Source organism: Podarcis muralis, chromosome 3, assembly GCF_964188315.1.
Source record: "Podarcis muralis chromosome 3, rPodMur119.hap1.1, whole genome shotgun sequence".
NCBI lineage: Eukaryota > Metazoa > Chordata > Lepidosauria > Squamata > Lacertidae > Podarcis > Podarcis muralis.
Window position 1 is genome coordinate 2,811,322 of NC_135657.1, and position 26,976 is coordinate 2,838,297.

The 26,976-nt window shown below is 50.5% G+C and overlaps 1 protein-coding gene across 7 annotated transcripts in view; it reads left to right on the top strand.

Moving 5' to 3' along the window:
- Positions 1-18,628, top strand: part of EFR3B (EFR3 homolog B) — a 121,878-nt gene extending 103,250 nt beyond the window's left edge. For 6 of the 7 annotated variants that reach the window (XM_028725271.2, XM_028725266.2, XM_028725270.2 and 3 more), the window contains 13 exons: positions 1,175-1,286; positions 3,708-3,759; positions 5,009-5,181; positions 6,942-7,017; positions 7,951-8,112; positions 10,003-10,134; positions 10,881-10,948; positions 11,152-11,279; positions 12,591-12,682; positions 13,001-13,049; positions 14,665-14,771; positions 15,947-15,996; positions 18,113-18,628. In XM_028725271.2, coding sequence (XP_028581104.1) covers positions 1,175-1,286; positions 3,708-3,759; positions 5,009-5,181; positions 6,942-7,017; positions 7,951-8,112; positions 10,003-10,134; positions 10,881-10,948; positions 11,152-11,279; positions 12,591-12,682; positions 13,001-13,049; positions 14,665-14,771; positions 15,947-15,996; positions 18,113-18,218 — 1,307 coding nt within the window. In that variant the 3' untranslated portion in view covers positions 18,219-18,628. The remainder of the gene's footprint in view (positions 1-1,174; positions 1,287-3,707; positions 3,760-5,008; positions 5,182-6,941; positions 7,018-7,950; positions 8,113-10,002; positions 10,135-10,880; positions 10,949-11,151; positions 11,280-12,590; positions 12,683-13,000; positions 13,050-14,664; positions 14,772-15,946; positions 15,997-18,112) is intronic. The other variant, XM_077925366.1, reaches the window with a different exon arrangement.
- The last annotated feature ends 8,348 nt before the right edge of the window (positions 18,629-26,976 follow it).

Consider the following 26,976-nt stretch of genomic DNA (forward strand, 5'->3'; position numbering starts at 1 on the left):
TACATTGGCTCCCAGTATGTTTCTGAGCAGAATTCAAAGTGTTGGTGCTGACCTTTAAAGCCCTAAATGGCCTCGGTCCAGTATACCTGAAGGAGCGTCTCCACCCCCGTTGTTCTGCCCGGACACTGAGGTCCAGCACCGAGGGCCTTCTGGCGGTTCCCTCTATGTGAGAAGCCAAGTTACAGGGAACCAGGCAGAGGGCCTTCTCGGTAGTGGTGCCCGCCATGTGGAACGTCCTTCCAGCAGATGTCAAAGAGATAAACAACTACCTGACATTTAGAAGACAATTGAAGGCAGCCCTTGTTTAGGGAAGTTTTTAATGTGTGATATTTCAATGTATTTTTAATCTTTGTTGGAAGCTGCCCAGAGTGGCTGGGGAAACCCATCCAGATGGGCGGGGTACAAATAATAAATTATTATTATTATTATTATTATTATTATTATTATTATTATTCTGCCTCCGGGTTAAACTGCCCCATATGCGAGCTATTTTTCATGGCAAAGTTAGTGGCGCAAGTTTGGACCGGGACCGTCGCTGTTCCTGCACTGCAGAGGGTTGGACAAGATGACCCTGGGCCAGGCATCCCCAAACTTGGCTCTCCAGCTGCTTTGGTACTACAGTTCCCATCATCCCTGACCACTGGTCCTGTTAGCTAGGGATGATGGGAGTTGTAGTTCAACAACATCTGGGGACCCACAGGTTGAGAAAGGCTGTCCTATAGCCCTTTAAATGTATCTGTGGGAAGTGGGGTGGTCGTTATTTTGTTGCGTTGGTTTAATTATTTACTTGTGTTCTATCTTGTATTTTATTCCGTAAACTGCCCTGGGATGTCTTGATTGATTGATGAATTGATTGATTGATTGATTGATTGATTGATGAATGAATGACAGCTGAAGGGCCAAGTTTTAGGGAGCCTGCCCTGGGGGGACCAGTCCAACTCTACAGTTCTGTGATTTCCCCCCCCCCCCCCACAATGACTGGTGGGAGAGCAGGCGAGCGTCTCGACCTCTTGTTGAAATGCTTCTGGCCTGAAAAGAGAGTTCCCCCTTCCTCTTCTTGCCTCGGGCCTTTGCACCCTCTCTGCCCGCCTGCCTGTCCGTTCACCCCCATCTTCTCTCCCCCCCCCCGAATCTGGACCGTCTTGCATGCTCTCTTCCTGCTGTCTTTCTCTAGGTTCGTTTGCCAGCACCCTGCCCACCTATCAGAGGTCGGAGGTCATGCTTTTTATCATGAGCAAAGTCCCTCTTCCTTCTCTGCATCACCCTCTAGACACGGGCAAAGCTGGGTGAGGACACTTTTTCTCCTTCTCCCCCCTTTACCCCTTTCCCTTTTGACTGTTTTACTCTCTCCTTTGCCTCCCCACCCCCCAAATCCTCTTCCCGCAGCCTGTGAATCCTCTGTTGGAGCGGGTTGGGCTGGATGACCCCTGGGTGCCCCATCCGAGGCTGCATTTTAACCTGCATTTTAAATTGGGGTTCCCCTCCTCCATTATGTTTTTACTGTAATTTTTACTGTTGTTAGCCTCCCTGAGCCCGGCTCTGGCCGGGGAGGGCAGTGTATAAATAAATAAATTATTATTATTATTATTATTATTATTATTATTATTATTATTATTATTTATTTTCCAACTTGGCAATTCTCTGACTCCTGCAGTTTCCAGCAACTGGTATTTGGGAGTGTCTGACATTGGAGACAAAGCAAAACCATTATGGCCAGTATCTCCTTAAGGGTGCCATTTTGTGGGCACTAAAAGACCACCTTCGGGACAAATTTGGAAGCCTATTTCGCTAAATGCTTGCAGATACCTGGAGAAATTCTCTGCTCTGCCCACCAAAATGCTAACTTTTAAGTGCGACATTCCTCAAGATGTCTCAGCTCTGTCTGATGCCAAGAAGCACTTAGCAAAATGGTCCCGTTTCTCATTTCTGTTTAAAAATAAACAGCTCTTACCTCGGGCTAATAGGAGACGTCTATTTAAATCTCTACCTGGGAGCTGGGAAAATGAGAATTAAAGAATTAAAGGCGATAGATATTTGGATGGAAAGCTGGAAAGAACAGCAGCCTCTCTTTATGAAAAGCTGGAGCCTTAGCAAGTCTTTGGGTTGCTGAACCCAGCCAGGAGAAAAAACAACAACTTTCTGCATATTGGAGGATGGGAAAAGAGAATTATTGACAGGGTGAAAGGGGGAGGGACTGCCCAGCCATTCACTCCTCCAACTCAAGACTCAAATTAATTGCAATTGTTCTGGGGGAAATAACTGGCATTTAAAAATCAAAAAATTGTTTAGAAACACAGAACAACAAACCCCTGTGTCGCAAACTTAACACAACAAACAACACAAGCAACATGAAGACCAATCTACTAGATAGCACTGCAATTCTTATTGCAAAATATACATAATTTAGTACAGCAAGAACAAAATGTGTACACTTGTAAATTTTCTAATATATTTGAAATCAAATGAACAGTCAATCTTTGAAAGTCTGTAAAAGTTTAATAATAAAACTTTTTAGGCGTTCATGGTGCTGAAGTAGTGAGTAACAGCGTAGGACAGTGATCTCGGATAATCTGACTGTTTCGCTGGAATCTTCTTCAGTGCAACCCATAGATTAGAAAAATGCATAAGGAGCAGTGGTCATAAGGATGTTGTTGTTGTTTAGTCGTTTACTCGTGTCCGCCTCTTCGTGACCCCCTGGACCAGAGCACGCCAGGCACTCCTGTCTTCCGCTGCCTCCCGCAGTTTGGTCAAACTCATGCTGGTAGCTTCCAGAACACTGTCCCACCATCTCGTCCTCTGTCGTCCCCTTCTCCTTGGGCCCTCCATCTTTCCCAACATCAGGCTCTTTTCCAGGGAGTCTTCTCTTCTCATGAGGTGGCCAAAGTCTTGGAGCCTCAGCTTCAGGATCTGTCCTTCCAGTGAGCACTCAGGGCTGATTTCCTTAAGAATGGAGAGGTTTGATCTTCTTGCAGTCCATGGGACTCTCAAGAGTCTCCTTCAGCACCAGAATTCAAAAGCATCCATTCTTCGGCGATCAGCCTTCTTTATGGTCCAGGTCATAAGGATATGTTACATAAATTCCAGCGCCTAAAAAGTTTTACCGCTTAGCCCACAGGATAGCATCTATTACGGTACTTTGTTTCAGCTATAGACTTATTATACTTCTACAGACTTTCAAAGATCGACAGATGTGTGTTCATTTGATTTCAAATACATTAGAGAATTTACAAGTGTACACATTTTGCTTTTGCTGTACTAAATTATGTATATTATGCAATAAGAATGGCAGTGCTATCTAGTAGACTGGTCTTCGTGTTGCTTGTGTTGTTAATTGTTTAGAAACGGCAGCATAGCTAACCTGCAGACTGTGTGGGGTTAGTTTTAAAGAATTTACTGAAAAGACTGTTTCTTAATTTGTCCGTCAGTGCTGGGAAGTTTCCCTGTAACTGCCGCAGCAGATATGCCGCCTGGGAAATAAAGAAATAAAGTTAGCAAAATTGCAGAGGGGTGTGCTCGCTTTTCTAGACTTTGTGGCATAGGCACTATCACTGCAAGAGAGAAATTGAGGAAGAAGGCGATTATTTCTTTTGTTCCTTTGCACCCTTCAGCTAAGGAAATTCTGTTTCTGCCGCTCTGTGATTCTGAGTTAGCTTCTCAGTGCGAACAGCACCACCACCGGGCTTTACTCTCAACTTTTGCCTTTTTAGGGAGAATCGGAATCGGCTGACGCAGATCATGCTTCTGAAATCCCTCCTCCAGGTAACCAATATGGTGTGTCTTTTCATTAATCCCAGAATCTGGGAGAGTTGCCCTATGGCATGTGTTGCAACTGAGCCACTGTGATCCAACTCTTGATTTTTATTTTTATTTTTAAATGTTTTGTTTTGTTTTTGTAACAAAAAACAACCTTTATTATACATTAATTTACATATAACTTAGACAATACACACCACAACATAGACACACCATAGACATCATAGACACGAACTTCTGATTCTTCTCCTTGTGCTATTTTACACTTTGCTAAGCTATACACATTTCATTATTATTATTTTGGTTTCCCAGTTTATATCCGTAAACTTTTACTATGTACATTCTCTAAATTTCAAGATTCATTCTAGGGCTGCCAGGAGATTACCACTGTCACTGTAATTCTTAAGATATCCTTTAAATATCATCCAATCTTTATTAACTTTCTGTATTGGATTTCCTCTTATTCTCCCTGTCGCTTTGGCAAGTTGTAAGTATTCTATCAGTTTCGCTTGCCAGTCCGTTTTTGTGGGGATGTTATCACCTTTCCAATTCCTTGCTATTAAAATCCTAGCCCAGGCACGGGCAAACTCCGGCCCTCCAGATATTTTGAGACTACAGTTCCCATCATTCTTGACCACTGGTCCTGTTAGCTAGGGATGATGGGAATTGTAGTTCCAAAACATCTGGACGCCCTTTCAAGCCCTAAATGGCCTCGGCCCAGTATACCTAAAGGAGCGTCTCCACCCCCATCGTTCTGCCCAGACACTGAGGTCCAGCTCCGAGGGCCTTCTGGCGGTTCCCTCACTGCAAGAGGCCAAGTTACAGGGAACCAGGCAGAGGGCCTTCTTGGTAGTGGCGCCCGCCCTGTGGAACGCCTTCCCATCAGATGTCAAGGAAATAAACAACTATCTGACTTTTAGAAGACATCTGAAGGCAGCCCTGTTTAGGGACGTTTTTACTGTGTGACATTTTAATGTGTTTTTAATCTTTGTTCGAAGCCGCCCAGAGTGGCTGGGGAAACCCAGCCAGATGGGCGGGGTACAAATAATAAATTATTATTATTATTATTATTATTATTATTATTATTATTATTATTGACTGGAGTTTGCCTATGTCTGTCCTAGCCGCTGTGGTTGCGTATATAAAGAGGGGTCTATGATTATCCTTAATCTCCATGGACATAATACCTAACAGGAAGGCTCTGTGATTCTATGAGGTTGGCTCCGCTTAACGGAGATCTCTGTGGGTCCCGCAGGTCTCCACCGGCTTCCAGTGCAGCAACATGCTGACAGCTCTGCCCAGCTCCTTCCTGGACCGTCTCCTGTCGGCGGCTCTGATGGAGGATGCAGAGATCCGCCTCTTTGTCCTCCAGATCCTCATCAGCTTCATCGACCGCCATGGGAACAAGCACAAGTTCCAGACCATCAGGTACACAGGCCTTGCCTTCCATTTGCAGGCTGGCAGGATGGGGGGCGGTGTTGGGATGCAGCCAAGGAATCGGGGGCAATAGGCGCGCCCCCAGCTGGCCCCAGCCCACCGGCCGGTGAGCCGGACGGTCTCCAGTCCTTGGATCAACATGAAACTGCGACCCTAGCTTCAGAAGCCTTCAGAAGCTGAGCACACACATTCAGCGGTGCAACAGAAGTGGCAGGGAGAGGCTGTGTTGAGCATATTTACAAGCAGTTTCATCAGCATGTAAAGGTAAAGGTACCCCTGACCATTAGGTCCAGTCGTGGCCGACTCTGGGGTTGCGGCGTTCATCTCGCTTTATTAGCTGAGGGAGCCGGCGTACAGCTTCCGGGTCATGTGGCCAGCATGACTGAGCCGCTTCTGGCGAACCAGAGCAGCGCATGGAAACGCCTTTTACCTTCCCACCAGAGTGGTACCTATTGATCTACTTGCACTTTGACATGCTTTCGAACTGCTAGGTTGGCAGGAGCAGGGACCGAGCAATGGGAGCTCACCCCGTCGTGGGGATTCGAACCGCCGACCTTCTGATCGGCAAGCCCTAGGCTCTGTGGTTTAACCCACAGTGCCACCCGCATCCCACTTATTCAGCATACATCAGGACAAAAGGAAAACATGTCTTCTCCCCTTGATGTCCAAAGCAAGCAGCTAAAAGCAAAAGCTGTACACAAACAGAAGTTCCCAGCAAGCTGCGCTGGAGTGTAAACAGGCATGTGACGTACAACAATCATGCCTGTCCCTTAAGATGGAACAGAATATTCTAACGGACGGGAGCCCGGGTCAACTTTGTGGGGTTGTAGCAGGACCCTGAAGCAGCGGTGGCAAACCTTTTAGAGACCAAATGCCCAAACTGCAACCCAAAACCCACTTATTTTTTGCAAAGGGCCAACACAGCAATTTACCGTATTTTTCCGTGTTGTTGAGCTGGGGGGGGGGGTTTGCCCATAGCTGTTGAGCTTTTTGGGGGGAGGATTACCCAGGGATCCAGGGGCGCGGGTGGTGCTGTGGGTTAAACCAGAGAGCCTAGGACTTGCCATCAGAAGGTGGGTGGTTCGAATTCCCACGACGGGGTGAGCTCCCGTGGCTCAGTCCCTGCTCCTGCCCACCTAGCAGTTCGAAAGCACGTCAAAGTACATGTAGATAAATAGGTACCACTATTTATCTCCCAGGGACGCAGGTGGCGCTGTGGGTAAAAGCCTCAGCGCCTAGGACTTGCCGATCGAAAGGTCGGTGGTTCGAATCCCCGCGGCGGGATGCGCTCCCGTTGCTCGGTCCCAGCGCCTGCCAACCTAGCAGTTCGAAAGCACCCCCGGGTGCAAGTAGATAAATAGGGACCGCTTACTAGCGGGAAGGTAAACGGCGTTTCCGTGTGCGGCTCTGGCTAGCCAGAGCAGCGATGTCACGCTGGCCACGTGACCCGGAAGTGTCTCCGGACAGCGCTGGCCCCCCGCCTATAGAGTGAGATGGGCGCACAACCCTAGAGTCTGTCAAGACTGGCCCGTACCGCCAGGGGTACCTTTACCTTTATTGATCTCCCAGCGGTGGCAGGTAGATGTTGAAAAGCATGGGGGAGAGGACAGAACCGTGAGGCACCCCACAAGTGAGAACCCAGAGGTCTGCACACTCATCCCCCACTACCACTTTCTGAACACGGCCCAGGAGAATTGCAACCATTATGCCACGCTGCCTCTCGTTTCATCCTTTTCCATTTCCCCGCACAGCACCATCAGCGATATCTCCATCCTGAAGCTGAAAGTGGACAAGTGTTCCCGCCAGGATACTGTCTTCATGAAAAAGGTATGGGGGAAAGGCGCTTGTGGGTTTGCAAGATTTGCAGGTGGAAGGATGTGAGCCAGCCAGGTAGACAGGTAGACATCAACAGGGGCGGGGGGAATCATTTCTGGCACCTTCCATGAGCAACGCCATTTATCCACCATAATAATCATTTATTACTTCTACCCCTCCCATCTGGCCAGGCCTCCCCAACCACTCTGGTCGGCTTCCAATAGAATATTAAAAACACAAGAAAACATCAAAACTTCCCTAAACATCCTGAATCTTCCGACATTCATTGCATGTTCACAGATGCTAGTGTTACGAGAGGGAGAAAAACTCCTATTATCATTTCTTATTATTCGCTGAATTTATTTACCGCCCTATACCTGGTGGTCTCAGGGTGGTTCACAGAATAAAATCAAGATATAAAACCACATAATACATAATAAAAATAAAAACTACAACCCAAAACATCCCTCACACACACACAAAACACATTTTAAAAGGGCATAGGATGTCAGTCAGCTCAACAAAAGGCCTGGTTAAAAAGGAACATTTTTCCCCTGTGCCCAAAGGTGTGTAATAATAATAATTTATTATTTCTACCCCGCCCATCTGGCTGGGTTTCCCCAGCCACTCTGGGCGGCTTCCAACAAAGACCAAAAATACACTAAAATGTCACATTAAAAACTTCCCTGAACAGGGCTGCCTTCAGATGTCTTCTGAATGTCAGGTAGTTGTTTATCGCTTTGACATCTGTGTAATGAAGGCACCAGGCGAACTTCCCTGGGGAGAGCATTCCACAGACGAGGAGCCACTGCAGAGAAGGCCCCGCTCTTGTGTTGCACCCCAGATTTCTATACCGGAAAAGCTATGATGCTGGCGGTTTATTTTTCAGAAGCAGGGCAGTATAAAATGTCCTCTCATGAATTCTGCCGCTCTGCTTTTCCACAGCACTCGCAACAGCTCTATCGCCACATGTACTTGACGTGCAAGGAGGAGAGCAACGGGCGGGCGCATTACGAGGCCATCTACAGCCTGCTGGCGCTCACCAGCATCGAGCTGGCCAACGAGGAGGTGGTGGTGGACCTGATCCGCCTGGCGCTGGCCATGCAGGTAAGGGCTGGGCCAGGGAGGGGGGTCTGCCAAGACCCTCCTGGGAGCCTGCTGAGTCCTTTATTTCTGGGAGGTCAGGAGGAGAGAGAATGGGGTGCCAAATCAATATTGATAGGACTATCGCTAAGGTGGTCTTCATCTGTTTCAGAAGGGCTTTCCCTGAAGTGTGACCCAGCTCTCTGTATTTTGGGGGGAATTTTGACTGAAGAAATAGCTTTGCGGTTTTTAAAGCGTTCGATCTTTGTGATTTATCTTATTTGTAAACCCATTCATTCGTAGCCTTTGGGCTGTGAAGCTGTTTAGAAATCTGTGAAACAAAGAATAAATTTGTTCCGCAAAGAGCTTTTAGAGAATTAATCTGATCCAGCACCAGCTGTTCTTTCTGTTTTTTATTGATTTAATAATGTTATAGTTATGTGATGTTTTGATACTTTTATTTGTCTGAGTTAGAATCACAGAACTGTGGGGTTAGAAGGGACCCTGAGGATTAGCTTGTCCAACAACCTGCAATAATAATAATAATAATAATAATAATAATAATAATAATAATAATAATAATAATTTATTTAAACCCCGCCCATCTGGCTGGGCTTCCCCAGTCACTCTGGGCGGCTTCCAACAAAATATTAAAATACAGTAATGCAATGCAGAAATATGCAGCTGTCTTGTACAGGTATTGAACCTGCAACCACGCTCTTAACCAACTGAGCTTAGGCGGTTTATACATATTATTATGTAAATGAATAACAGTGAGTTCTGGCATATAGAATCGGAGTTTCGTAGTGTTGGAAGGGGACCCCCAAGGTCATCCAGTCCAACCCCCTGCAATGCAGAAACTTCAACCAAAGCTTCCTTGACAGATGGTCATCTAAGTTCACAGGTACAAGCAATCAGTGCCAGATTTACATATAAGCTAAACAAGCTTTAGCTTAGGACCCCACGCTCTTGGGCTCCCAAAAAAATTTAAAGGGGGGAAAACTGGATGTAAATTTCCAAAATAAAAGATAAAAAACAAATAAAACCTACATACAGCAACAGTGTTTTGTGTTCTGTAAGCTCCTAGGATGTAAGTCATGGGCCCCGCCTGCTAGCCTGCTCCCTAAAATATCCCTGGTTTGCTCCTTTCTATATATAGGGTGCCAACATTCTGCATGGACTGGTTGCACGGCAACATGTGCAAATGGCTTGAGATACCTATTTGGTCCATCAGTTACCACATAGCATATAGTATAAGTAAAGGGACCCCTGACCATTAGGTCCAGTCGTGACCGACTCTGGGGTTGCGGCGCTCATCTCGCTTTATTGGCCGAGGGAGCCGGCGTACAGCTTCCGGGTCTTATGGCCAGCATGACTAAGCTGGCGAACCAGAGCAGCACACGAAAACACTGTTTACCTTCCCGCCGGAGCAGTACCTATTTATCTACTTGCACTTTGACGTGCTTTCGAACTGCTAGGTTGGCAGGAGCAGGGACCGAGCAACGGGAGCTCACCCCGTCGCGGGGATTCGAACCGCCGACCTTCTGATCGGCAAGTCCTGGGCTCTGTGGTTTAACCCACAGCGCCACCCGCGTCCCCACATAGCATATATTCAACACAAAGAACAGTGATGGTTTGTTGTTGACAAAGGACAGCTGGACATATAAAGGGCCCCATTAGCTTCAGTAGCTGAGGGCCTCATTAAACCGCAATCCGGCCCTGCAAGCGATATAAGATTTTTGCCCTGCCAATGGCTGTCAAAGAGCAGCTCAGAATAACCCGGTTCAACCCAACAAGACGATAGACAAGCAGAGCCAGCAGAGGAGAATCAGGCCTTTCTCAGGTCTCTCAGGTTTATCGGTTGGTGTTCATATCGGACTGCCTGGACCCATAACATCCCAAACTTCTTTGCAGGAGCTGGCCCAGGTCAACGAGGACAACCTGCCTTTATACAGTCGCTGTGCCCTCTATGCCCTCGGCGCTGCCTACCTGAACCTGATCAGCCAGCTGACCACAGTGCCCGCCTTCTGCCAGCACATCCACGAGGTCTGTATTGTCCCTGTTATAAAAGGTAAAGGGACCCCTGACCATTAGGTCCAGACGTGGCCAACTCTGGGGTTGCGGCACTCATCTCGCTTTGTTGGCCATGGGAGCCGGTGTACAGCTTCCGGGTCATGTGGCCAGCAGGACTAAGCTGCTTCTGGAGAACCAGAGCAGCTCACGGAAATGCCATTTACCTTCCTGCCGGAGTGGTACCTATTTATCTACTTGCACTGGCGTGCTTTCGAACTGCTAGGTTGGCAGGAGCAGGGACAGAGCAACGGGAGCTCACTCCGTCGCGGGGATTCAAACCGCCGACCTTCTCATCGGCAAGTCCTAGGCTCTGTGGTTTAACCCACAGCGCCACCCACGTACCACTCTGATAGAGTAAACCAATCTTAATACAGTGGTACCTCGGGTTACAGACGCTTCAGGTTACAGACTCTGCTAACCCAGAAATAGTACCTCAGGATAAGAACTTTGCTTCAGGATGAGAACAGAAATCGTGCTCTGGCGGCGCAGCTGCAGCAGGAGCCCCATTAGCTAAACTGGTAATTCAGGTTAAGAATAGTTTCAGGTTAATAACCGACCTCCAGAACGAATTAAGTTCTTAACCCGAGGTACCACTGTATCAGGGAACCTAACTCTGTCAGTGTGCGCCAAGCAGGGCTCTCAGAGATGTGGGCGCTGGCGGTGGTCAAAGGTTCCCCCCAAAAACTCAGCTGGCTGAGGGAGTCTTGCCTCTTTACCAGGTCATTGAGATGAGGCAGAAGGAGGCGCCGTACCTGCTCCCCGAAGGCGTGTTTGCAGAGAAGCCCAGGTAAGCCAGCCCAGGAGCCTCTGACTTGGAATCCAAGCCTTGAGGCTTTCCTCATCCAGTGACACGCACACTCCTTTTGTGCTGATGCCTTCCCTGGCCGTTCCTCCGCAGGAGGGCATGCCCTGAGCAGCAAGGGGGCAGGCGGGAGAGAGAGAGAGGCTTTGGCACCCCCTCTCATTTCTTCTCCCGATTCTCTTCCGTAGGCTATCGAGGAACCTGGACCGCCTGGGCCCTGAAATCCTCTTTCGGCAGAGCAAGATCAGCGAGGTGTTGGGGGGCAGTGGATACAATTCGGACCGGCTCAGCACCCCTTATATCCCCCAGCTGACAGGTACGGGGGCTGAGCGTGCCCTCCGATGCCAGGGGAGGGAGGTGGGAAGGCAAAGTGGTCGAATTTGCACCTCTAAACCCCCTGCTACCTTCTTAAAGGTAAAGAGACCCCTGATGATTAGGTCCAGTCGTGGCCGACTCTGGGGTTGCGGCGCTCATCTCGCTTGATTGGCCGAGGGAGCAAGCATACAGCTTCCAGGTCATGTGGCCAGCATGACTAAGCCGCATCTGGCAAACCAGAGCAGCGCACGGAAATGCCGTTTACATTCCCGCCAGAGCAGTACCTATTTATTTACTTGCACTTTGATGTGCTTTCGAACTGCTAGGTGGGCAGGAGCTGGGACCGAGCAACGGGAGCTCACCCCATCGTGGGGATTCGAACCGCCGACCTTCTGATCAGCAAGTCCTAGGCTCTGTGGATTAACCCACAGCTCCACCCGCATCCCTGCTACCCTCTTATTACATCCCAATAGGTAGTCCTGCACTTCAGGAAGCACCAATCTAGAACAACTCCACATTCCTCATACCATTTCATTTTAAAAGTAATAATAGTTTTTATTAAGCTTTACAGTGGATGCTCGGGTTGCAGACGTGATCCGTGCAGGATACACGTTCGCAACCCGCAGCGTTCGCAACCCGCGCCTGCACACATGCAGGTTGCAATTCGACGCTTCTGCGCATGCGCAAAGCACGATTTAGCACTTCTGTGCATGTGCAACCTCCGAAACCCGTAAGTAACCCATTAAAGTACTTCAGGGTTTTGGTGGTCTACAACCCGAAAAAAGGCAACCTGAAGCGGCTGTAACCCGAGGTATGACTGTATAGAGGAAAAAATACAAAACTTAATATCTTTTCCCTTTTTTATCTAAACTAAGACTTTGATCTAGATACAATAAAAAGCATAAAAGGGGGGAGAAAAAAGAGAAAGAAAGAAAGAAAGAAAGAAAGAAAGAAAGAAAGAAAGAAAGAAAGAAAGAGAGGTTAAGAGAGAAAAACAGAAAGATAAGACCCAGAAAGTAAAAAGAAAACCTTCCCATTCTTCATCTGTCTGCTATATAAAAGCAATATGCCCATAATCCAGTCCAACACCCAACAAAGTCACTTTCCATAAACAAAACTGATCTTCAATCCTCAAATCCAAATATCTTTTTTTTCCCCCACGCAAAAAGTCTGTAAGAGGTCTCCAGTCTTTAGCAAATGTTAACAATGACTTTTCTCTGATTCAAACCTGCCGGTTTCCCCATCTCGGCTAAAAGTCTGTCAGTTTTAACAGCCGCTCCTCCCATGTTGGCGATTTCCCCTTCCCTTTCAGATGAAGACCGGCTGTCAAAGAGGAAGAGCATTGGCGAGACCATCTCTCTGCAGGTGGAAGTGGAGTCCAGAAATAGCCCCGAAAAAGAGGAGGTACGCGGTTTGGATGGTGCCCTGGCTCGTTTGTTGCGAGCTGCCGGGAGATTTCGTGGAAGTCGGGGTTGGGAGACAGGGGACCCAAGAGGCTTTGTAGGGAAGGAAACAGCCTTTCAGCTCTTGGACTTGAGCTGTTTAGGGCTGATGGGATTAATGGTTCAGGAGATCTTCCCCACTCCAATCATTTGCTGGCGGCCCCATTTGCCTCTCAAGTAGGATTTCTGCCCAGACAACAATGACGTCTTAAGACTCCTGGTTTCTAACATTTCGCTTCTCTTCTCTCCTCCTTCCACTGTCCGCTCAAACCCGAAACAGAGAGCCCCTGCCGAAGAGATCACGTACGAAACCTTGAAGAACGCAATTGGTAAGAGTCTTTGGGGACCAGAGGTGTCCAGTAGGGTCCCCTGCCCCTTTTGCGCCCCACTTTGGGCAGAAAGGAAGGGACCATTGACAACTCTCTCTTTTTAATACAGTGGTGCCTCGCAAGACGAAATTAATTCGTTCCGCGAGTTTTGTCGTCTTGCGATTTTTTTCGTCTTGCGAAGCACGGTGTCGGGAAAGTTTTGGAAAAGCTTCAAAAGCCTCAAAAAGCTTTAAAAACCTCAAAAAAGGCTACCACACCGCGTTCTATGAGTTGCTCCTCGAAGTCAAGTCGCAACTGTATTAACGGTGTTAAGAAAAGGGAAACAAACTTGCAAGACGTTTCCGTCCTGCGAAGCAAGCCCATAGGGAAAATCGTCTTGCGAAGCAGCTCAAAAAACAAAAAACCCTTTTGTCTTGCGAGTTTTCCGTCTTGCAAGGCATTCGTCTTGCGAGGTACCACTGTAATATTTTTATTACATTTTTAACAAAAAGTAATAAAAAACAACAACACGGTAATGGATACAATAACAACCACACACAAAAATTGTTCTCAAAAACAATGTCAAAACCATAAAATGGGATTCTCCGAATCCTGTGAGTTCCCTCCCTCCCCATCCCTGGTTCCTAAAGTTTCCTTTTCAGCTGCATATCATTTCTACTCCAAAATAATTTTCACCTAAGATTTCCTGCACTATTTCTAAAATTACAAGTGTTTTTAAAACCCTGCCAATGAATACAATACTTTTGCATACAAAAGTTAAATTACTAAAACAGACTGACATTTGCATCAACTTTCTGAGCACCTGGGTAGGCTTATCTAAACAGAAATGTGTTTAGCAAGCACTGGAACAACAACAACAACAACAACAACTTTATTGTTTGTATCCCACCTATCTTACTGGGTTGCCCCCCCCCCCCCCAGCTACTCTGGGCAGCTACCTTCCAACGAATATAAAAGCGTAACATCAGACATTGAAAACTTCCCTCTACAGCAGGGGTCTGCAACCCGCGGCTCCGGAGCCGCATGTGGCTCTTTTACACCTTTGCCGCGGCTCCGGGGTGGATACTAGCGAGGGGAGGAGGCGCATTGTGCGCCCCGACACTCCCCACTGTGGCAGGCGCTGTACTGGCTGTGATGTCGCATGGAGGCGGTGCGTGCGTTAGTCACGCACCGTCCCGATGTCACCTTCCCGCCTGCTGTCAGATCGCGGCTCCGGAGATATAGTTGTTTTAAATGTCACAATGGTTTTGCAGCTCCCAGTTTTTCTTCTTCTTCGGAAACGGGTCCAAGTGGCTCTTTTTGTCGTAAAGGTTGCAGACCCCTGCTCTACAGGAAAGAATATAGTGAAGGCACCTGCTTGGTCTCAATAGGCAGGGAGTTCCAAAGGGCAGGTGCTGCCCCACCAACCGATCAAGCTCTACCAAATGCAGAACGGGGATTGCGTGACCCCTGCCCTGGTGCCCCTTCTGCAGACGAAAGTGGTCAAGAGGGCACAGGTGGGGTCAGGTGATCTGGCAGGTCAGCTGCTCCCAAGGGCTTTGTATGCTGGCAGGGACACCTTGAACTTGGCTCTTGCTGTCGTGTCTAACAAACATTCCTGGTCTTCTTTTTTCAGTAGACAGCGTTGCGGTGGAGGAACAGGAGCGGGAGAGGAGGAGGCAAGTGGTGGAAAAGTTCCAGAAAGCTCCCTTCGAAGAAATTGCGGCTCACTGTGGCGCCCGGGTGAGTGATGATTTGTGCCACACACCTAAATCTGGGCTCCCCAATCCAACACACCAGGGCACCCTAACCCTTCCTAATTTTTAATAAAGTGTTATTTGCCAGGCAGGCAGGCACGTAGGTTGTGCGGCCATGCCAAGCCCTTACCTTCAGTTGCCATCTCTGTTTCCTCGTGACACGAGACAAGCATAAACACTCTCTCTACATGAGCGTTAAGCAACGCTGCTGCATTGCGAACCAGCCTGCTCCAATGCAGTTCTCTGGTCTAGGAAGTGAGCCTTGCAAAGACCCTAGAGGACAGAGAGATCCGCTCACATTTCCCCATGCCAGCTCCCCGTGCGATACTAACATGTGAGCCAGTGTGGTGTAGTGGTTAAGAGCGGTGGACTCGTAATCTGGGGAACCGGGTTCGCGTCTCCGCTCCTCCACATGCAGCTGCTGGGTGACCTTGGGCCAGTCACACTTCTCTGAAGTCTCTCAGCCCCACTCACCTCACAGAGTGTTTGTTGTGGGGGAGGAAGGGAAAGGAGATTGTTAGCCGCTTTGAGACTCCTTAAAGGGAGTGAAAGGCGGGATATCAAATCCAAATTCTTCTTCTTCTAACACCGGGTAGCATTTTGCCTCCAGCGCTCATCCTTTGCAATGAGCAAAATCCCTCCCTTAGTGCGATTTCACCCACTTCCCCCAGCAACACTAACACCTTGAGCTGGGCTTGATAGCAAAATGGCAACCTCTGAGCGCAGGTTTTCTGTGCCGGCGAGGCCTCCCCCTTGTCAGCAACCGCACTGCAGCATTCTGCACGGCCAGCAGCCTCAGGATCAAACGCCAGAGAGGCCCCACGTGGATCGCATTGCAGGGCAGCAATTCCTGTTTTTAATTATAAAATAGATTTGTAAAATAGGAATAAAATTAATTTATTCCTAATAAAATAGGAATGAAATAGATTTGCTCATCCTTTGCACGGACTGAGCCAAATCTGTAAATTTTCAAAAAGCAAAAGAACACAAATATAGCACCATTTCCCAGTTTGCATTCTCTTGAGGTTAAAATTAGGCCCCGCCCCCATTCCCATGCTTCCCTCAAGTGATCTATTAGTGCTGCGTATTAGAGTTATCCCATGCCTTCGTTCCTCCCTGTCTGCAATTCCAGTGCTCACAGTTGTCCTCTTCTTCTTGCAGGCCACGCTTCTGCAGAGCAAGCTCAACCAGATATTTGAGATCACCATACGGTAAGGGGGTGGAAGGGGGAGAGAGGTTGGGGGTGCTGGGTGGGGGTATTAGGATCGTCCTACTCACGTGTAGGACCCTGGCAGCAACACATGCCCGACTGGCATGTTCTCTCCCTCCTGGTCGGTCGGTCGGGAGCTTCGAAAGCTTTCTTCAACCTGAACATCACAGTGACCGATGCCAGCAGACATAGGGATCCGCAGAGTCTTCGCAGCTTGTGTAACAGAACTCAGTAGCACAGCATTTTGCTCAATCTACGTTTATTTACATATAATACACTCGGAGCATTCTGATTTAGCTCCTGCCTCTTTCTCATCAGACAGCAAAGAGAGAAAGAACAAAGGACAATAGTCCATAGCTGTCAACCTTCCCTTTTTTGGCGGGAAATTCCCTTATTCCAGCGCCGTTTCCCGCTCCTATCCCGGATTGTTAGATATCCCGTAGACTGTCCCCGGGACAGGTGAGGCTGCTGATCCCTTATTTTTGAGGCTGCTGATCCCTAATTTTCAAATCTGAAAGTTGACAGCTGATAGTCCCACTGCATGGAACACAGTAATACCAAAACATCCTGTCTCGGTCACTTCCCACACTGTGGAATGAAAACATACACCGTCATGTGATAGACAACAATCCCATGACTGCAAACACGGAGCGGGAATCCTAACAGGCGGCAGCGCACGGGAGAAACCCCTCTACCCGCACGAGAACTTCTCCCGCTTGCTTCGAGCAGAGCACCTTTCTTTTGTGACACTTTTCCCCCCACCGTGCTGTCAGTGGCTGGACTAAGGAGGAATGGTGGGAGTCACACACACCCCACAAACACACCTTCCCGGGAAAAGGAGGAGAGTATAGATTTAGAACAGTGGTTTGCCGAAGGGCATGGTTCAGAGGCTGGCGAGGGTAAAAGCTGGGATATATTGGGGGGGGGGCAGCGGGAAGGAGCAGCATTGGGGGAGAGACAGGTAACAGATTCAGTGTCTCTTGAAAGCATTCCTGACACACACACACCCGCCCCCAAACCAGGTGTGTGTGTTGCCAATGCAAGATGGTTCTTTTAAAATTAGATTCAGAAGCATTATAAACACAAGTGTAATAAACAGAAATCTGCCCTTATTCCCTTATGGGGGGACACAAGAGCCCTTATAGAGTCCTTTGCAGGTTCTCCATCCTGTCTTGGTCACTTTCCACACTGTCATGTGATAGACAACAATCCCATGACTGCAAACACGAAGCAAGAATCCTAACAGGGGGCAGCACATGGGAGAAAATAACAGAGGCCAACCAGAGAATATTGAGAAGCAAAGCAGCTAGTAAGCCTGATCTTTATTAAACTGTTGCAACAGGGTGCCCCCTTCACACACAGGAAAGGAGGAGGACCCAGGACAAAGGTGTGCCCGCCCTTATATAGACATTTTAAATTGCCTGCCCCGAAGTCCAAGACCACCCCTCCATACATCATACATACATCACAGAAAAGGCGGTCTACAACAGAAATCTGAGTGCATTGTTTACCTCCTGTCTGGCAGGTTACCTGTTAATGGTCACTTGATTGGATTGCCTGGGGAGCCTGGCCAGTCTTTTGTAATGATAAATACTTAGTTCCTGAGCCAGGTCACAGGCTCACCCTATTCATATATTAAATATGCCCTTAAGACAGGATTTGTGAAGGAAAAGACGATGGGGAGGCTTTTCCATTTTCCTTTGACTTTGCAGAGAAAACATTTGGTCAGTTTAGGAGCCAATATGGCTTCATGGCTGTTTTCCTGTGCTGCTTCAGACATGTGGTTTATATATTTATGAACGTGTTCTAAGACCTTTCCTTGGCCAACAATCAGCTCAGCAATTGTCACCTCTGGGCACTTCCTCGAGTCCCTATTTTTCAAGGGCAAAATAGCTTTGGAATGGAGGAAACTTGCAAAGGAGTTGATTTTATATTATTTTTAAAGCTAGGTAACTTCCTCGAGCTGTCAAGTCGAAAGGATACATTCAGGCATAATATTTGTAAAATTTAACAACTTTAAAGATGTGCCCCCCCCCCATAATTTCCGTAACAACACACACACACTCCAGAACGACATGGGCCAGACATGTCTCAAAGTCCTCTTCTCTTGACCGCAGACCTCCTCCAAGCCCCTCGGGGACCATCACAGCCGCGTACGGCCAGCCTCAGAGCCACTCCATCCCGGTCTACGAGATGAAGTTCCCGGACCTGTGCGTCTACTGAGGGGTCCCGACTGCATGCCAGAATGCGACTGCGGCTTCGAACCATCACCTGGGACCAAGTGGATCGCGATCTTGCTGCCTCCAGGAGCCCATGGGGGAGGGCACCCCCTTTGGACCACCTTCCAAGCAAGAGGGATGCAGGATGCTTCCCCTTACAGTCCCACACACACACCCCCAAGGCCCCTTCGTCTTCCTTTGTGCTTGACTCGATTTCCCCGTTATACGGTAGAGAGCACCCGGGCAGCCTTTGACGGACAGTCGCAAGAGGCGGGGCGCCATTTTCGGCCTCCCTTTTTTAAGAAGATGTTTTAAAAAGTCTTTTTGGATGGGTCGGGTGCTTCCTCTCTCTCTCTGTCTCCACTGAACGCGTGTGTTGATAATCCATCGCATAAAGTCAATCTATTCTCTGTGGGTCTGTGTCGTTTCTGCTGCTGGTTGCTGGCTCAGCATATTTTCCTGGCCAAAAAAATTGCACCTTTCCCCCATCCGCACCCCGTTATGTACATTGGGATCCTTTGGGACAGAGATAGATAAATATATATTTAAATGTAATAACCCCTGCCTAGAGTTATTCTTCAGTGCTATGAGTCTTATTGATAAGGCATAAATCTGCCTGGATATGAATCTATCTGTATAGATAGATAGATCTATGATACGATACAATACAGTGGTACCCCGCAAGACGAATGCCTCGCAAGACGGAAAACCCGCAAGACGAAAGGGTTTTCTGTTTCGGAGGCGCTTCGCAAGACGAATTTCCCTATGGGCTTGCTTCGCAAGACGAAAGCCCATAGGGAAATCTCCGGGGACCTGTTTTAAATTGCTGGCGGTCGGGAGCAAAGACTTTCGCCCACAGCCGGCCTTCAGAAGAGGTCCTGGACCTCTTCTGAAGGCCGGCGGGGGGCAAAAGTCTTTGCTCCCCCCCGCCTGCCTTCCCGGGACAGCGGAGACTTCTCCGCTGCCCCGGGCGATCTTAAAATGCTGGCGGGCGGGAGCGAAGCGTTCGCTGCCGACCCCCAGCATTTTAAAATCTCCCCGGGACAGCAGAGAAGTCCCGCCCCGCTCGGGATGGCGGCGCAGAGCTGTCTGCCGTGCCGGGATCAGCGCAGCTCTGCGCGGCCATCGAGAGCCGGGGGCGAAGCCCGCCCCGCTACAGATGGCCGCGCAAAGCTGCCTGCAGTCCCGGGACTGCAGGCAGATCTGCGCCACCATCCCGAGCGGGGCGCTAAGTCCCGCCCCACTCTGGATGCCAGCGCAGAGCTGTCTGCCGTCCCGGGACTGCAGGCAGATCTGCGCCACCATCCCGAGCGGGGCGCTAAGTCCCGCCCCGCTCGGGATGGCGGCGCAGAGCTGTCTGCTGTCCCGGGATCAGCGCAGCTCTGTGTGGCCATCGGGAGCCGGGGCGAAGCCCGCCCCGCTCCAGATGGCCGCGCAAAGCTGCCTGCAGTCCCGGGACGGCAGGCAGATCTGCGCCACCATCCTGAGCGGGGCGCTAAGTCCCGCCCCGCTCGGGATGGCGGCGCAGAGCTGTCTGCCATCCTGGGATCAGCGCAGCTCTGCGCGGCCATCGGGAGCCGGGGGCGAAGCCCGCCCCACTACAGATGGCCGCGCAAAGCTGCCTGCAGTCCCGGGACTGCAGGCAGATCTGCGCCACCATCCCGAGCGGGGCGCTAAGTCCCGCCCCGCTTTGGATGCCAGCGCAGAGCTGTCTGCCGTCCCGGGACTGCAGGCAGATCTGCGCCACCATCCCGAGCGGGGCGCTAAGTCCCTCCCCGCTCGGGATGGCAGCGCAGAGCTGTCTGCCGTCCCGGGATCAGCGCAGCTCTGCGCGGCCATCGGGAGCCGGGGCGAAGCCCACCCCGCTCCAGATGGCCGCGCAAAGCTGCCTGCAGTCCCGGGACGGCAGGCAGATCTGCGCCACCATCCCGAGCGGGGCGCTAAGTCCCGCCCCGCTCGGGATGGCGGCGCAGAGCTGTCTGCCATCCCGGGATCAGCGCAGCTCTGCGCGGCCATCGGGAGCCGGGGGCGAAGCCCGCCCCACTACAGATGGCCGCGCAAAGCTGCCTGCAGTCCCGGGACTGCAGGCAGATCTGCGCCACCATCCCGAGCGGGGCGCTAAGTCCCGCCCCGCTTTGGATGCCAGCGCAGAGCTGTCTGCCGTCCCAGGACTGCAGGCAGATCTGCGCCACCATCCCGAGCGGGGCGCTAAGTCCCGCCCCGCTCGGGATGGCGGCGCAGAGCTGTCTGCCGTCCCGGGATCAGCGCAGCTCTGCGCGGTCATCGGGAGCCGGGGCGAAGCCCGCCCCGCTCCAGATGGCCGCGCAAAGCTGCCTGCAGTCCCGGGACTGCAGGCAGATCTGCGCCACCATCCCGAGCGGGGCGCTAAGTCCCGCCCCGCTCGGGATGGCGGCGCAGAGCTGTCTGCCATCCCGGGATCAGCGCAGCTCTGCACGGCCATCGGGAGCCGGGGGCGAAGCCCGCCCCGCTACAGATGGCCGCGCAAAGCTGCCTGCAGTCCCGGGACTGCAGGCAGATCTGCGCCACCATCCCGAGCGGGGTGCTAAGTCCCGCCCCGCTCTGGATGCCAGCGCAGAGCTGTCTGCCGTCCCGGGACTGCAGGCAGATCTGCGCCACCATCCCGAGCGGGGCGCTAAGTCCCGCCCCGCTCGGGATGGCGGCGCAGAGCTGTCTGCCGTCCCGGGATCAGCGCAGCTCTGCGCGGCCATCGGGAGCCGGGGCGAAGCCCGCCCCGCTACAGATGGCCGCGCAAAGCTGCCTGCAGTCCCGGGACTGCAGGCAGATCTGCGCCACCATCCCGAGCGGGGCGCTAAGTCCCGCCCCGCTCTGGATGCCGGCGCAGAGCTGTCTGCCGTCCCGGGACTGCCATCCCGAGCAGGGCTAAGTCCCGTCCCGCTCTGGATGGCGGTGCAGATCTGCCTGCCGTCCCGGGATCAGCGAAGCGTTCGCTGCTGACCCCCAGCATTTTAAAATCTCCCCGTGTCCCGGTGAGATTTTAAAATGCTGGGGGTCGGCAGCGAAGCCCTTGTTCCCCCCCAGCCCCCCCAGCCTTCAGAAGCCCTTGTTCCCCCCCCCCCCCAGCCTTCAGAAGAGGTCGGGGGACAGACTGTCCCCGGACCTGGTCTGAAGGCGGTTTCCCTAGGAACGCATTAATTGATTTTCAATGCATTCCTATGGGAAACCGTGCTTCGCAAGACGAAAAACTCGCAAGAAGAAAAAACTTGCGGAACGAATTAATTTCGTCTTGCGAGGCACCACTGTAATCTTTATTGTCATTGTCCCATACAGAACAACAAAATTGAAAAAATCTACATCAGACATTCAGAAGCCAACAAGCCAGCTATCCCAACCTGGTTAACCCCCTAAAAACTCTGACACCCCATAATTAAATACAATATACTCCCATAGAGACTACCTTACACTGCGTTTAAAACCAAAATCGCATTTGGATAGAAACTGTTTCTTAGGCGGCTGGTGCTAGTCTAGGGGTTTGGACTGGGTGTCCATCAATATGTGGATGATACCCAGCTCTACCTCTCTTTCAAATCAGAACCAGTGAAGGTGGTGAAGGTCCTGTGTGAGTGCCTGGAGGTGGTTGGAGGATGGATGGCGGCTAATGGATTGAGGTTGTATCCTGACAAGACAGAAGTACTGTTCTTGGGGGACAGGGGGTGGGCTGCTGTGGGGGACTCCCTTGTCCTGAATGGGGTAACTGTGCCCCTGAAGGACCAGGTGCGCAGCCTGGGAGTCATTTTGGACTCACAGCTGTCCATGGAGGAACAGGTCAATTCTGTGTCCAGGGCAGCTGTCTACCAGCTCCACCTGGTACGCAGGATGAGACCCTTCCTGCCCGCAGACTGTCTCCCCAGAGTGGTGCATGCTCTGGTTATCTCTTGCTTGGACTACTGCAATGCGCTCTACGTGGGGCTGCCTTAGAAGGTGACCCGGAAACTACAACTAATCCAGAATGCGGCAGCTAGACTGGGGACTGGGAGCGGCCACCGAGACCACATAACACCAGTCTTGAAAGACCTACACTGGCTCCCAGTACGTTTCCGAGCACAATTCAAAGTGTTGGTGCTGACCTTTAAAGCCCTAAATGACCTCGGTCCAGTATATCTGAAGGAGCATCTCCACCCCCATCGTTCTGCCCGGACGCTGAGGTCCAGCTCCAAGGGCCTTCTGGCGGTTCCCTCCCTGCGAGAAGTGAAGCTACAGGGAACCAGGCAGAGGGCCTTCTCGGTAGTGGCGCCCGCTCTGTGGAACGCCCTCCCATCAGATGTCAAAGAGATAAACAACTACCCGACATTCAGAAGACATCTTAAGGCAGCCCTGTTCAGGGAAGTTTTTAATGTGTGACCTTAGTGTATTTTTGGTCTTTGTGGAAGCCGCCCAGAGTGGCTGGGGAAACCCATCCAGATGGGCGGGGTACAAATAATAAATTATTATTATTATATTTATATTTATAACCCTGTACCTTCTTCCAGAAGGCAGAAGCTGAAAGAGATTTAAAGATGTGGAACAAAGCAACAACATAATGTTGATATCCCAGCCCCCTCTCAGTTTGGGAGTTGGGTATGTTTAGCCTGGAGAGGAGACTGAGAAGTGATATGAGAGCCATCTTCAAATATCTAAAGGTCTGTCAAATGGAAGATGGAGCAAGCTTGCTTTCTGCTGCTCCAGAGGGCAGGACTCGAACTCATGGCTTCAAATTACAAGAAACGAGATTCCTATTAAACACCAGGAAGAACTTTCTGACGCTACAGTGGAACGGTCTCCCTCGGGAGGCAGTGGTCTCTCCTTCCTTGGGGGTTTCCAAGCAGAGTTTGGATGGCCATCTGTCATGGATGCTTTTGCTGAGACTCCTGCATCGCAGTTCTCTCGTTCTATGATAACTCTTTATTTTAAAGCTGGCTTTTAATTCACAAGTAGATGGGCCTGGATAAAGTCTATGGTATATGAAATATACTCAGAGTCGAGTGTGGATTTCATGCTCTTTATTCAGCTCAGAGTAGTGAGGAGGAATGGAAGTTTCCCCAAAATATCTGCTTTATATACATTATTTACACAATGGGCCCCACGTGATTGGCTAATTCCGGGATTCTCCCGTGGGCCAATCAGGTTGCAGATTCCCTTCCACCTAGAGCTGGATTGGTTGGCTCCTGCGGACCAATCATACTGTTGCATTGTTCTAGGACCAATCAGACTGCTGCACTTTGGATCCTATTGTCCTAGGACCAATCAGACTGCTGCCTTTTGGATCCTATTCAACTCAGTACATAACACCCCTCCCCTCTAAGTTCCAGTCCTGCCCGGGAGGTCGCATTCATAGTCCTCAAGGTACGCCGGCGGCCTACGTGTGCATTGCAGCCTGGGGTGTTCCCTGGTCCGGGGTTCAGGTTCTGGCTCATGTTCCAAGGATGCTGGCTGTGATGGGGCCATTTGGTCTGGTGCAACCCGCTCGCTCAGTCGTGGTTCTGGTTCCGGTGTCCTTTCGGCCCCGCGGGTCCTCTCTGTATTTACTGATTCTGCCTCCCCTGCTGGCCCCTCCTGCTCTATGGGCCTCGCTGCCCCACTGTTCCCTTGGGACTCCTCTGACCTGTCCTCCTCCTGGTTTTCTCCCTGGAATCGTCGCCGTAGCTGCTCGCAGTGGCGGCGCCAGCATTGCCCCCCATCCGTTAGCACCTCGTACATAACAGTATATAAAAAAGAAGAATATATTTCTCCTTGCATTGCATCTGAGGGCATGACTATTCATGCCATGCCGTCCTGGTATTTGAGGAACACAACAATGCGCTGTGCTGAGGTGCAATGAAGGAGGTGGAAACAAGTCATTGTTGATCTTCAAAAGGTCACATATTGTTGTGGGGTGCTGAGTTGATCTGTGTTTGAATAGTTATCTGGGTGGCCTTTTCAAAGGAGTGTTAATGTCACAGGCTCAGGCCAGACTGTCTTTAAGAAAACATTTTGTTTTCTTGAAAGGGCTTTGCTTGTTTGTTTGTTTGTTTTGCGTTTGACGGCCACAACAGCAGGTCAATGGAGCCACCATTGGGACTCTGGTTTCCTCTGTATTTAAAGCTCGTATTGCGCAATTGCTAGCGGAGAGTTCCCAGTTCGAATCTCGTCTCTGCAGCGCAGACTTACAAGGAGGACTTAGCAAAGCTGGCCTCCTATGCCTCTGTTCTTCCGTCTGCAGATATGATGGGCTCAGAGCCTTAGAGCTGTTGTAAGGCCCATAGATCAAAACCATAAGGGGAGGGAAACATAAGGGTCAGACTGTGTCCAAACCAAAGGCCAGGCTGAACAGCTCTGTCTTGCAGGCCCTGCGGAAAGATGTCAAGTCCCACAGGGCCCTAGTCTCTTGTGACAGAGCGTTCCACCAGATCGGGGCCACTGCTGAAAAGGCCCTGGCCCTAGTTGAGACCAATCTAACCACCTTGCGACTTGGGACCTCCAAAGTGTTGTCATTTGTGGACCTTAAGGTCCTCCGTGGGGCATACCAGCAAAGAGGCGGTCCCGTAGGTACATGAGATCTGTGGTCCAATCTGTGGTCAACCATGACGAGACTGACTCTAGAGCAGGGGTCAGCAAACTTTTTCAGCAGGGGGCTGGTCCACCGTCCCTCAGACCTTGTGGGGGGCCAGACTATATTTGGGGGAAAATGAATGAATTCCTATGCCCCACAAATAACCCAGAGATGCATTTTAAATAAAAGCACACATTCTACTCATGTAAAAATACACTGATTCCTGGACCGTCCACGGGCTGGATTTAGAAGGTGATTGGGCCGGATCCGGTCCCCGGGCCTTAGTTTGCCTACCCATGCTCTAGAGCAGGCACCCCCAACCTGCGGCCCTCCAGATGTTTTGGCCTACAACTCCCATGATCCCTAGCTAACAGGACCAGTGGTCAGGGGTGATGGGAATTGTAGTCCAAAACATCTGGAGGGCCGAAGGTTGGGGATGCCTGCTCTAGAGTGCTGTTGCTGGAGATCTCTGAAGTAACTGGAGGTAACAAGGGCCAACAAACAGGGACTCTTAATTCTTTGGCAAAGGGAAGGTTGAATCCTTAGTGGGGGGAGACAATATTACGGATGATGGGAAACATGGTTGTTGTTGTTTAGTCGTTTAGTCGTGTCCGACTCCTGTCTTCCACTGCCTCCCGCAGTTTGGTCAGACTCATGTTTGTAGCTTCGAGAACATGGTACTGGGAATAATAACTTCCCTCAGAGGTTGGTGGACTCTGCAAGCCAGTGTGGTGTAGTGGTTAAGAGTGGTGGTCTCGTAATCTGGTGAACCGGGTTCGCTTCCCCGCTCCTCCACATGCAGCTGCTGGGTGACCTTGGGCCAGTCACACTTCTTGGAAGAAGTCTCTCAGCCCCACTCACCTCACAGAGTGTTTGTTGTGGGGGAGGAAGGGAAAGGAGAATGTTAGCCGCTTTGAGACTCCTTCGGGTAGTGATAAAGCGGGATATCAAATCCAAACACCTCTTCTTCCTTCACTGGAGCTTTTGAAGCAGAGATTAGATGGGCCTCTGTCCGGGGTGCTTTAGTTGCCATTCCTGCAATGACCCTTTGGATGCCATCCAGCTATACAATTCTGTGATAGTTAAAGCTTACTATAACAGATTGCGATATGATTTGTCTCTTGCAAGAGTGTTTGGGTACCACAAGCTGAACATGAGAACAGTGTGATGCAGAAGTCGAGTGTTCAGGTCAAGGGAAGTCATAAAGCTAAAGGGACCCCTGACCATTTGGTCCAGTCGTGGCCGACTCTGGGGTTGCGGCGCTCATCTTGCTTTAGGGTCATGTGCAGCTTCCGGGTCATGTGGCCAGCATGACTAAGCCGCTTCTGGCGAACCGGAGCAGCGCACGGAAACGCCGTTTACCTTCCCGCCAGAGTGGTACCTATTGATCTACTTGCACTTTGACGCGCTTTCAAACTGGTAGGTTGGCAGGAGCAGGGACCGAGCAATGGGAGCTCACCCCGTTGCGGGGATTCATCAGCAAACTCAAGGCTTTGTGGTTTAGACCACAGCACCACCTGCGTCCAAGGGTAGTCATAGTCCCATTCTATTCTGCCTTGGTCAGACCACACCTGGAATACAGTGTCCAATTCTGGGCACCACAATTTAGGAAGGAGGTTGACAAGTTGTAAGGTGTGCAGAGGATGACAACCAGGATGATCAAGGGTCTGGAAACCAAGCCTGATGAGGAGCGTTTGAAGGAGCTGGGTATGTTTAGCCTTGAGAAGGCTGAGAGGTCTCTTATCCTGATGGTCTTATCTATCTGGCTATGTCTGCTCCCAAAAAAGGAGATTCCAGCTGAACATTAGGATAGGGTTACCAGAGCGAGCAGCTCCTGAAGCCAGCCAGAGCCAACTGCGCTACCAGGCTGGCTCCAGGCTGCTGACTGCCGCTGCCATGTTTCCCGGGGACAGATTTGCAAATCCGGGGACTGTCCCCAGGAACCGGGGACGTCTGGTAACCCTAATCTTAGATCCCTGCATTGCAGGGGGCTGAACCTTTGGGGCCGCTTCCACCCCTGCAATGTTATGATTCATTGGGATTTTAAAACAGAGGTTGGGTGGCCATCTATGTTGGATCCTTTTGCCATTATCTCTGCATTGCAGGGGGTTGGACTAGATGACCCTTGGGATTCCCTCCACCTGTACAATTGCATGATTTTGCAACACAGAGGCTTTTAAAACGGAGTTTGTGTGGCTGCCTCTCGAGGATCCTT